This window comes from Saccostrea cucullata, unplaced genomic scaffold (genome assembly GCF_032062105.1).
Source record: "Saccostrea cucullata isolate Sc308-1 unplaced genomic scaffold, CSIRO_AGI_Scuc_v1 ctg183, whole genome shotgun sequence".
Lineage (NCBI taxonomy): Eukaryota > Metazoa > Mollusca > Bivalvia > Ostreida > Ostreidae > Saccostrea > Saccostrea cuccullata.
The window spans coordinates 958,583-971,589 of record NW_026929981.1 but is presented as its reverse complement, the minus strand read 5'-3'; the positions used below and the strand labels follow the sequence as shown (position 1 = coordinate 971,589).

The window sequence follows — 13,007 nt, the reverse complement described above, 5'->3', positions numbered from 1 at the left end:
CAAATAATTGGAATTTTTCTAGGTTCAAGGGGCATAACTCTATCAACAACGGTGCGTTCGTACCCAAAACAGAACTTGACCTAGATATTTATGTGATATATCTGTATACTAAATTTCATCTCAGTATGTGCAACAGTTGCAAAGAAAATGAACGGAAACTGCAAATAATTGAAATTTTTCTAAGTCCAAGGGGCATAACTCTGTCAAAAATGGTGCCATCATACCCAAAACAGAACTTGACCTAGATATTCATGTGAAATATCTGTATACCAAATTTCATTTCAGTATGTACAATGGTTGCGAAGAAAATGAACAGAAACTAAGTGGACTGACAGACAGCAGCAAAGCAATATGCCCTCCCTTCTTCGAAGTGGGGCATAAAAAAGTTAACATTTTTTAAATCCAGATAAGGTAATTCATTCATGTTCAGATCTATTTCAAACATAATATAGAAAAAGATTATGCTCTGGTACTAAGGAATGGAACCTTATGATGTATATAATTCCCCCCATAAATGTGCAAATTCATTTCATTGCAAAACTTGTAATACTTCCAATTACTCTAAATAACAAAGGGAGAAAACTGACTGAATTTTATTGACTGTAGCATGTGTAAGGAACGACACTTCAAAACAAGGGGCCCATGGGCCTTATAGGTCACCTGAGCATTATGCAACAACATTCCAGTGATTGAATTTGATTCATGTTTTAAGCCAGATGCTATGGCATTCACAACTTTGAAAGAGGCACCATTGATCATCATAATTATACACTTAGCAGTTGCTTAGTTTGGTTACTTAATACACATAGGCAGGGTAGGGGAACAAAAAATACATTTCAACTAATCAGTAATATTCAGCTATAATCAGTAGTGCCCCTACCACACATGCACCCCTGACCCTTAGGCCTAGATCCACACATTGCACAATTTTTGAAAATGCATCCTTGCTTTTCAAAAATATTTGATTAATACCAAGGAGCAGATTTCAAACCATTCTTTTTTAGTATATAAGTACAGCCCCCCCCCCCCCCTATGGTTCCCCTGACCCTGGGGCCTTGAAATTCACAATTCTTAAGGCCCTTGCTCATCATAACTATATAGGTAGTTCATCTGCTTAATACCCAGGAGCAGAGAAGAAAATTTTCAAAGATTTAATATATTTTCACTATATATAATCAATTAGCCTCGCCTTAATTAACACCAGAACCCCTGACCCTGGGGCCATAAAATTCACAATTTTGGTAAAGGCACTCTTGCTCATCATAACTTTGCACTTAGTTAGTTTATTTAATACCTAGGAGCAGAGAAAAAGATTTTCAAAGAATTCATGTATTTTCACTATATAATCAATAGAGCCCCGCCTTAACACCAGAACCCCTGACCCTGGGGCCATAAAATTCACAATTTTGGTAAAGGCACTCTTGCTCATCATAACTATGTACTTAGTTAGTTTATTTAATACCTAGGAGCAGAGAAGAAGATTTTCAAAGAATTCATGTATTTTCACTATATAATCAATAGAGCCCTGCCCTAACTCCAGAACCCCTGACCCTGGGTCCATAAAATTTAAAATTTTGGTAAAGGCACTCTTGCTCATCATAACTTTGCACTAAGTTAGTTTATTTAATGCCCAGGAGCAAAGAAGAAGATTTTCAAAGAAATAATGCTTTTTCACTATATACTTTTTTAGCCCCGCCCTAGCACTAGAACCCCTGACCCCAGGTCCATGAATTTCTCAATTCTAGTAGAGGACACACACTGATTACAATCATGCAAACAGTTTGACTGCTTGATGTCCAGGAGTAAAGAAGAAGATTTTTAAAGATTGCATTAATTTGAGTGGTTTTGGCCCCACCCCTAAGGCCCCAGGGGGGCGGGGACCATAAAATTCAAAATTTTTGTTCCCCTTCACCCATAGATGCTATATACCAAATTTGTTTGAAATTGGTTCAGTGGTTTTAGAGAAGAAGCTGAAAATGTTCAAATGTTAACACAGGACGGATGATGACGGACGAAAACGGATAGCAATAGGTCACCTGAGTTTACTCAGGTGACCTAAAAATTGACAAATTCTACAGTAAAAGTACATGCATTAAAAATCAAATCTATAAAGAGAATAAAGTCTCCAGAATTACAGGTTTGGCAAATTAACATACCAAAAAAAATGCATTTTCTAAATAAATTAATCTAAAACAGCTCTAGATGCACATCTGTACAAATACTCAGCAAAGGGTAAACTGTTGGAGAGACCATTAATTCATGTAAACAAATATTAAAAGGTTTGGATGGGTTTTTTTTTTCAATCATAACCAGCTGGCACCTAGCTGACTATAGAATAAGACAGGCACTTCAGTTTAAAATGTTATCTGGTATGCACATTTACCTAGTATACAAGATTCGCTTACACAACAACTTATTATACCCCCGCTTGAAAAGTGGGAGGGTATATAGTAATCGGTATTTCCGTCCGTCCGTCCATCTGTTACGCTTTGGGGTACCCATCTCTTATCCGCAACTCCTCTCATACCACTGAAGGAAATTTAATGAAACTTTCATAGATTCTTAATTACATATTGCCATTGTGCACCTCCTATTTTTCTTTTTGATCTGACATATATTTTTGATTTTCCATAGCAAAACTTGGACACTGCCATTATATTCATATGGGAGGCGGGGGGTATTATTTAGTGAGCTCATTGCTTACAGTACCTCTAGTTTAATTATTACAGTACAGCTGTACTGAATAAATTTTTTTTTCTAAATTTCCTTAATAAAATTCACTTGAATTCACTGTTATGCTCCCTAGCTCTAACAAAGATCTCATTTTCATGGCAATATTCAGTATGTTAGACACATAATTTTGACACTTTTGAGATTAAAGCCAGTCCGAGACCTTGGTCAAGATTCTGGGTCCTCTTTATCAATTTTATTGGACCTATTTTAGGAATTTTATTGGGAATAATTATCTTGAAAACTTGCTATTTTTGTTCTACATAAGGAACTTGTTTTCATCGACAACTACAGAGTATTAATATTAAAAGCTGATATCCCACTCCATCAACTTTGAAAATAACTGTTTCAATTTAACACACATCATCAAAGCACTCCATTGTTTTGCTTCAATCTATCTGAATGTTTTGGTCATGCATAACATCAATACAGTTTTAGTTCCATGTAGATTTTCAGGACATTGATAAAAATTTGACTATCAACCTGGGACATGAATTACAGACCATGGTAGACTGTTGCATTGGTGTTATACAACAAATATTTAATCAATATAAATTGCAGAAATGGTTGACTTCTTTTCTAGAGTGTACAATGCAGAAATCTAAAATTATAGTGTATCATTCTCTGAAAAATAAACTTAAGCCGGAGGGAATAATTTAGTAATTGGGATGTCCATCCATCTGTCCGTCTGTCTGTTACACTTTGGGGTGCCCATCTCTTATCCGCAAGTCTTAGCTCTCATAACACTGGATGAAACTTTCACACTGAGATTCTTTATTTATTTACATATTGCCATTGTGCACCTCCTATTTTACTTTTTAGCTCTCATACCTCTGAATGAAAGTTGATGAGACTTTCACAGAATCTTTTTTACACATTGCCATTGTGCAGCTCCTATTGTGCTTTTTGATCCAACACATGTTTTGGGTTTCCCATAGCAAAACATGGAAATCGCCATTATATTCACATGGAAGGGGGTTTTATCTAGTGAGCTCATTGCTCACAGTAACTCTAGTACATGTATATAAATTGCATTAACTTATTTCTTTCATTCTACACTAAACAAGTCTTTTCTCAAAAAACAACCAAAAGTAACTTGTATTATTTAGAGATCGAGTTCTTTTAAATTATTAATTACTTTTTGTAATAAATGCATGTATTGGTATTCTAAATCAGAAAAATATTGAGTAAAAATTGCATTTTATATAGAATTTTGCCTAAAAATTTCATCTAGAAGGTGAATGTACTGCAGGCCTGCAGAATAATGGTGTCTGCATTATCATAGCATCGCTGTATCTCATTCTGAAAGAAGTGGATGCATGCAGCCATGTCATTTTTCTACAGCATGGTGTGCTTTTTCTCATATTTCAGGTTAATAGCTGCTGTGCTTAATGAGAGTTTTATTTTTAGAGAGTTCCGAGATTCAAAATTTGCTTTCACTACCTCACTTCCTGAATATGTGCAAGCCAAATTGAAAATTAATTTTAATCAATTAATTCAACCTCAACAACAACAACAACAGGAAATTTGACAGTCAATCAGAGATATATAATACACTTGTCATAAATTCTTGTATGTAAATCAATTACCTAGATTGCATATTTTTTTTTTTTTTAATTGATACATAATTATTTTCCAGATTTTATATTACATTGAATTTCTTATTTTAAATTCACATCGTCTTATTTAATACTTCTTCCTGAAGTCACACAAATTTAGAAGACATACACAATATTAAACATATTGTAGACATACTTTTTTCTGCCTGAGATTAATTAATGCTATGAATGTGGTCACAAAATTTCTTTGGAAATCAGTCACAGCATACTTTAAGTGCACATAGGTATGAAAACGCATTAAACTAATAATGACGGCATTAAGGTACTTCATAATTAAACACATATGTATACTCGTATATCTTATACAAGTCATGTATCCTTAAAGGTGCAAAGAACATCAAACATGCTTTGCCAAGGGTATTTTAAGAATTCATAGAATAATTATATTGAAATATTTCATATTCTGTTTAAATATTATGACACATGTACTAAAATGAATCAGTTCACCAAAATTGGTTACTTCTGAAAAATCACATTTACATGTGACAACACAAGATCTGTCAATCAAAAAAAGAGTAATTTATTTCACTTAATTGTGAAAAAATCTCCAATTTCCCCAAGTTGATTTCTGTTTGAACAGACTGGTGTACTGCATTGATTAGCCATTCCAAAAGAAGAAGAAATGGCTTCAGTGTTGATAACTGTAGCATATTTTCTCTCCCCCCCCCCCTTTTTACGCTCTTTGATTTTGAACTGTTGAACACACAAAAAAGTTCTTCATACATTTTTTTTAAAGCATTTTTCTAGGGAGATCTCATGTGTAGCAGGTGGGAAAGTGCCACATACATATGTTGTTTTGATTCATTTGATCATTCTTGAACTTTGCGAATGCCAAATATGCACAGGATAAGTACATTTGAACAAAAGAATGGCAATTTTTCTCTCATATACTTCAATGTAGAGCACTATAATTTTTTTGACATGTCAATAGTCCTCATACTTTTTTAACCACAGATAAATCTAACATTGTAATCCTATAGAATTATGACCTGGCCCATCAAAAAAAGTATGTCTACAGTATTCAAATACTGTTACAGTAGGTCTTACCATCTTTCAAATAAAAGAAAAGATGATGTTGAAATTGCTTCATAAAATCTTATTCAATTAGATTCATCTTCCAGATGGGCCAGGGGTACAGTTGAATAAAATTTATACAGGTGTTCAAAGAGTATAGTGTTTAATGCAATAGCAGACTGATCGAAGTTATATTTCTTGTCTTCATTAAGCAAGGGTGCAAATTCAGAAATCAAAATTTTATTGGGATTCTATCAAACACCAAAATAACCCAAAATGTCATTATGAGCATTCCATAAAAAAATCATGCCAATTTATATGGAATTCACAAGCAGCCATATATATGTAACACTTTCACAAAAACTTTGGTTCGGAATATGAAACCCACAATTCACAATTTCTTGATAAGTTTATAAAGTTAATGAACTGGAAGATAATTAATAACTAAGACTCATTACTAAAATACTCTTTAAGATCTGCATCAACTGCACAGATACCCATGCTGGGATGAATTTATATATACAGTTTTCCTCACGTCAAGCCATACAAGTTTACAAAACCATCATAGTGTTCAAATGACTAACACCAAATATGGAACATAACGCCCTAAACTGTGATTATCGGACATCTACATCAGAAACAGTGTTATCTAACCAGGCGAACATCCTCTGCTGATTCTTTTGTCTGACAGGACATATCACAGAGGAACGTCCATCCAATGCATGCTGGGTCTCCACAAACATCCCGTCATCAGCAGTCAATGATGAAATGACGGATAAAGAGCTTATCTTTTTCATTTTCTCTGTATTTCTACTTTTCCATTGATTTACTGATGATATCTTCTTATATTCAGTGTTGATTATTCAACTTTTCGATATAGATTTTATTTCAAGGTCTCAGCTAAGAACAAACTGGAACCCTGATGAGAGTGACAGTTTATACAGAAAGTAAAACATGCTGTTTCACTGCTTTCATCTCACTGAATTTTTATTTCCTATAAATTTTCATCTGAAATCTAATAGAAAGTATTAAAGAGGATCAAGCTGAAGAAATTCTACACTTGACTTGAATTCTTACGTTGATACAAGGATTTTTAATTTTACAGAGACGTCACCATCTGCAGGTGAATAAATATATTTCACTATTTTTCTCAGTCTTCAAAAATAAATAAAAAAATAAATAAACAAGGGCAGCTCTAATTAACTTATAAGTGGAGCATCCCCTCGAAGGATTCAAATTAGCAGAATTCCACTAAATATCAGAAAATTATCACTGTAAACCACTAAATATCAGAAAAGAATTATCACTTTAAACACTACAATTTGATAATTTCCTATTCCTTGCAGCAGGATTTTGGGATTCAAATTAGTAGAATTCCACTTAATATTGAAAAAGAATTATCCCTGTGAACCACTAAAGTTTGACAATTTCCCATCAAGGTTTGTTTTTTATGTCTGTCGGATAAGTAAAGTTTTGTTCTTATCATGTATTTGATTAAGAAACTAATTGAGGGGAAAAAAATGTTTAATTACAATCATCAATCAATGTGTCTATCTTTAACAATATTCCAATCAAAATTGCAGATAATTTTTAACAGTCATTCTTCTGATCTTGGTTTACTTCCATAGTTCTCTCATAATAAGACAAATTAACCAACATTTAAAATGCTATCCATTAACTTAAGGATGTAATTTAATAATTGATCTGACAAGATCTGATGTCAAAATATTGATATAGATCTTGAAACCTTGACTTTTTTAACAACTATATAAATTTTTGTTCTTCAATAGATGCTGTATACCAAATTTGGTTGAAATTGGTCTCATATCCCTGCTTATACACCTAAAATGTAAAATGTTAACACACGACACACGAATTCACAGCTGACTTGACATTAAAAAATAAATATAGAGAACAGCATGAATAACAAAAAATATTTCATTACATAGCCATATATATGCACTCACAAATGGTCTGTTTCACACCCAATACCATTTGCAAAACAAGTTTATGAAGTTAATGCAATGGAGCATAATTAGTCCCACCACTGGTGAAATTCATGACAAGATCAAAACACTCTCTGTTGCAACAGTATATATACAGTTTTCTCTGTCAAGCCATTCAATTTACAAAACCATCATAGTGTTCAAATGACTAACACCAAATTGTGGCCATGACGCAAACTGTGATTATCTCACATCAGAAACAGTTTATCAGCACCATCCCTTTCCCATAATTAATAACAGATTGTAAAAAACTTTTAATTTGTTTTTGAAAAATATTGTTTTTATTTTTAAAAAATCTATAAAATGCTTGTCTTTCAATATTTTCTCTGTATTTCTACTTTTCCATTGATTTCTGATGATATCTTCTTATTTTCAGTGTTGATTATTCAACTTTTCGAATAATATATATCAAGGTCTCAGCTAAGAACAAACTGGAAGCCTGATGAGAGTGACAGTTTCTACAGAAAGGAAAAATGCTGTTTGCACTGCTTTCACTTTAATTTTTATTTCTAAAGTGATTAAATCTAATAGAAAGTATTAGGCCAAACAAAAAAATAACTTTGTTGAATTCTTACATGCTACAAGGATTTTTAATTTTATAGGGACGTCAGTATCTGCAGGTGAATTTTATATTTTATTTTTTGAATTTTTTTATAAAAAAATTAATTCACATGAATTGGTTGAATTACATAAACAGTTTTCCCATTTTATGGTTCCTTAAATATTTTGTTATCACTGTAAACCACTAAATATCAGAAAAGAATTATCACTTTAAACACTGCAATTTGATAATTTCCTAGCAGCAGGATGTGCAATTACAAAAAAATTACGTAATATTCAAAAAGAATTGTAACAGCAGTAAAGTTACTATTTCCCGAAGGTTTGAAAAGTGACCAGTCCAAATATAGTTTTGTTCATCATGTAAATTTGATAAAAACTAATATTGTAAAAATTTTTGTTACAAATCAATCAATGTGTCATCTTTTAAAGTTGAAGTTTAAAAATTTTAAGAAATTTTTAACATGTATATATCTTCTCTTGGTTTACTTCTGAACATATTGCACAAATTAACCAACATTTAAAATGAAGCAAAAATCATTTTATTTAATAATTGATCAAACCATTAAATACAATTGATATATATTAAAGGTTAACCACATAACACTATATAAGCTGTCAGTTGATCTGGGTGGATTATTGATCTGAAAGAGATATCCCTGCTTATTTACCATTCACAGTAAAATGAAGTCATCAGAATTCACAGCTGACTTGACATTAAAAAATAAATATAGAGAACAGCATGAATAACAAAAAATATTTCATTACATAGATAAGATTAAAGTGATTTAAGAACAGTACCATTTGCAAAACAAAATTTTCATCTATATGCAAATTAACCACTGGTGAAATTCAAAAGATCAAAACACTCTCTGTTGCAACAGTATTACATGCATAATTTTAATTTTTACTGCACCAAAAAACGGTAGCACCATTGTGGCCATGAGGCAACTGCCTCACTAGAATTTTCAGCACCATCCCTTTCCCATAATTAATAACAGATTGTAAAAAAAAAAAACTTTTAATTTGTTTTTAAAAATAATTGTTTTTATTTTTAAAAAATCTATAAAATGCTCTTATTTCAATATGTTTGGGATCAAAATTTATGATATCAGGCTCTAGTTCTAAAAGTAATTTATGTGAAAGAAAATATATATGGACCAAAAGAAAAAGGGGTATACAGAAAGTTGACATCCTTTCTGAGAAAAAGGAAAAATCAGTGTGCATCATGTACTTTACAAAACCTGTCTAAAGTGATTAATATTATTATTACCTTTGCAATTTTGCCGAGTTCAATTAAAGTTTTAAGCATTAAAAAAGTTAAGAAAATATATATTCATCTTCAAAAAAAAATGTGTTGGAAGTTTTATTTACTTTATTAAATTTTATTTACTCTAATAAATACTTTGAAATATCATCAATAATGAAACCAGAAAAAATTCAAAAATTCTTTCCAGGCTAAGTACTATTTTTTACATTCTAAAACACTCAAATTCATATTCAGTTGGGGGAGAGGTTCATTCTCCCCCTAAACACCCCCTCCCCTGGCTCTACCCTGGACATGCTGGGAACCTAAGGTGGACCCCCACCTGTGGCCTCAATGTTTTGCTTCACAATTTTAAGTCAAAAATTGCCCCTATGAGTTTACAGCATATTTGGTCATAAATACACCAAACTCTGACCCTCACATTGAAAATTCCAAAGTTGACATTGCTGATTAAACTCAAATATTAAACTGAAATCAACATGAAATGTTCCTGATTAAAACCATGACAAACAGGAAATGCATCATCTTGAAGAACATTCGTTTATTAATAACTAGAAAAAGAAAGATAACTCTAACAACTAAAAGTGTTTTTTTTCTCCATTATCTTTTTTTAAACAATTTTAAGTCTGAAGATAAAAAAAAATAGAGAAAGGGAAAAGCTGACAATAAAGAAGAAAAGTGGTTGAGAGGGATTATATAGGCTATGCCGGCTGCCTAATCCATTTAAGTATTTATTACATAATATTAAAATACATGTACCGTATAAGTGGAAATTTTAGCAAGACGCAAATTTAGTGACTTGTCCTTAAAAATTGGTATTTCATTTTTTGCGAGAAGTAATTTTAGCAATTTTTATAAGCTCACTATATAAACTTTTACAAATAAAGCGCAATTAATTTTTAGCGATATTCAATGTTAGTGATCTTGGCACCCTCCCTAATAATGTCAAAATTAACTCCTCGCTAAGGCTATCTAAATTTAATTCTCTGGTTTCTCCAAAACAGATGGGGAGGGCGGCATTTTATTTATCATTTTATTGGCAACAAAGTAGATGAGGGAGGAATTTTTTAATTTTAATTTTCAAATTTTCTTTCACATAAAGATAATTTTTTTTAAATCACAGATATACTTTCCATGTCTGATTAAAATTCTGCTTAATCCATTGCTTATCAGCGTGTGAACATTGAAGGCAATGTCTTCGAATGTATTTTCAAACGAAGTAGACAAAATCTCTTTGAAAATGGCAACCAGAAGTGATATTTGAATACTAAGCTACGAAAAAATGAGGATGGAAATTCTTTTTCCGGATTGGTCTCCGCAATACCAACTTTTTATTTTATCAAAAATACAATAAAATTAGCAATGCGGCTACCTCAAAATGGATGCACGCGGGCCTGAGAACCAGAATTTCAATTTTATGTAGCCTAAAACTTCTGCTTATACGGTACTGTATATAAGGTTATTTTTGCCCCGTGTAATTTTCGCCCTTTCACACTTGCAGACAATTTTGCCCTGTTTAAAATTTGCCAAGTCCTAGTTTTATTTAAGAAATTGTACTGTATTTTTTACATTTGCCCCATTTTAAATTTGCCCAAATGAGAAGTATGGCGAATATACAGTACGTTAAAATAAAAAAAAAATTCTCTAGAAAAGAATTTAACAGAGATAACAACTTTTAGAAATTAGCCTTTTGATCAGAGATTCAACTTCACTACACTTTCAAGATTTTAAAGGTTAAGTAGAGCCAAAGGTAAGGCAAAGATTTTACTCAGAGCCAGGTAAGGCCAGGGGAAAGAAAATATGCTCAATCTTGACCTTAGCTCTAGAAAAGTTGTTCATGGTTACTGTGAAATCACTAGTTTTTGTGGTGGTTTAATTTTCCTTGTTTTCAAGGCATGGATAGATCCATAAATTTATGACCACCATGAAAATTAAAATTTCATATGCAGTAGTATTAAACATTCTCCAATCAAGTCCCCACAAACCAAAATTTTTTCCTCAAATCTCGAAAAAATTTGACCCAAGGAAAATATGTGATTTTACAGTATTGCACACTCTCTACATCTGGGCACTCCATGAATTGTTAGCTAGACTGAAAGGAGAGAATAAATGCTTTATACAAAAAAAATCAAATAGAACTTACCTCAGAATCCAGAAAAAGATGACAATGTGATGTTTTTCCATCTCTACCAGCCCTGCCGATCTCTTGGACATAACCCTCCATACTCTTAGGCATGTTATAATGAATGACGCCACGGACATCTGACTTGTCAAGGCCCATCCCGAACGCCACGGTGGCTACCACCACTCTCAGTCTCCCAGACATGAAGGCGTTCTGCACTCGCTTTCGCTGCGCTGCAGTTAATCCCGCATGGTAACTTTCAGCATCCCAAAAGGCATAGGTCTTTGCTCTCCCTATAAAGGTATCTAAATGCTTAAATACCTTATACAATTGAACCTTTTTCTGGTTAAATATTTTTAGAGGGGTTGAAATGTCATCAATTTTATAACTCCACATACAGAATAAAATCAGAAAGAACCTTACATTCTTGTGAAAGACACATGTACCTATGAAACTGCAATGAAGTGTTCTTCAATTACTGAAATAAAATCCAAACACCAAACACCTATGGCATGTTTTTAATGCATTTTAATGCAATTTTATCTGCTTTACAAATATAATCTTATATTGTTATAATATATTTATACAACGTTGTGGCAATTTATGCATGAGAATATTCTTTGTCATAGTACAAATGCAATGCATTCAGCTAAAGTTTTCTCTGGTGCATTACATTTCAATTTTTAGTTATAAATAAAATAACTTTCTTTGCACTAACCCTTCTTTGGTTTCTGTTCCCAGTCCTCGGCTTTGTAATCTTTCAGACACGTTCTGATGAGTGTTGCGAGGCGATCCGTCTCCTGTCGTCTGGTACAGTAAACAATGATTGATTCACATGAGGAGAACCTATCTCCCTGTAGAAGTCCTATCAATGCCTGGAGAATAATGCACCACCAATCAAAAATAATGTCGGAATATTTCTGCAGAAAAGGTATTTATTCCAGGGTTCTCCATCATTTAAAATTTCACTGTGGTGCAAGAATTGCGCAACGTAATAATATTCGCAAGTACAATGTAAGAGAAAAGTTAACTGTAGAACTATTTATTATTTAAGCATGAACTAATTGATATTTAAAATTTCCTTTGTAATTATGAAGTGTTAAAAAAAAGTCAAGTGTCCAGCGGTGTCTTCTACCTATTACCACTTTTTAAAAATTTCAATTTTGAGTTTATTTGATTAATAAATGTATATATTTATCGTACTGACAGCGACGATCACACTGTGGCTCTAATATTTTAACTGTGGCAGAACTATGGAGATGATTTTGTAACTGTGGTTTGAGGAGTTTACCTATTTTTTTCAAGCAAATATCAATCTCAAGCGTTGTTTTCAAGTAAGACATCTTGTACATGTATTCTGTGTGATTTTTTTTTTGAAGATAAGTGAATAAGATATATTCCTAATGAATTAAAAAAGTGACCATGATAATGTTGATGAATTAATTAAACAAGTCTAGGAGAGAAGTATGAATATAATCAGAAAGAATATGCCATACCTCATCCCTGTTTTCATCTCTGGATACAGATAGTAGCAGATTTTTAGGCACAGGTGACCCTCGAATGATTGCATCCTCAATGTCAGAAATCCCAAGATGCTTTGCAACATCCTGTGACGTAGACTGGGTAGCAGTAGCTGTCAGTCCAAGGAAGCACTGCACTCCGAATTTCTCCCTTAGTACCTGAAAATTAAA

At 32.6% G+C, this 13,007-nt stretch overlaps 1 protein-coding gene across 3 annotated transcripts in view; it reads right to left on the bottom strand.

Moving 5' to 3' along the window:
* Positions 1-13,007, bottom strand: part of LOC134282694 (ATP-dependent DNA helicase Q4-like) — a 98,796-nt gene that overhangs the window by 75,225 nt on the left and 10,564 nt on the right. For all 3 annotated transcript variants that reach the window (XM_062765100.1, XM_062765102.1, XM_062765101.1), the window contains exons 13-15: positions 12,813-12,995; positions 12,035-12,191; positions 11,338-11,609 (exon numbers count right to left, since the gene is read on the bottom strand). In XM_062765100.1, the coding sequence (XP_062621084.1) occupies positions 11,338-11,609; positions 12,035-12,191; positions 12,813-12,995 (612 nt within the window). The remainder of the gene's footprint in view (positions 1-11,337; positions 11,610-12,034; positions 12,192-12,812; positions 12,996-13,007) is intronic.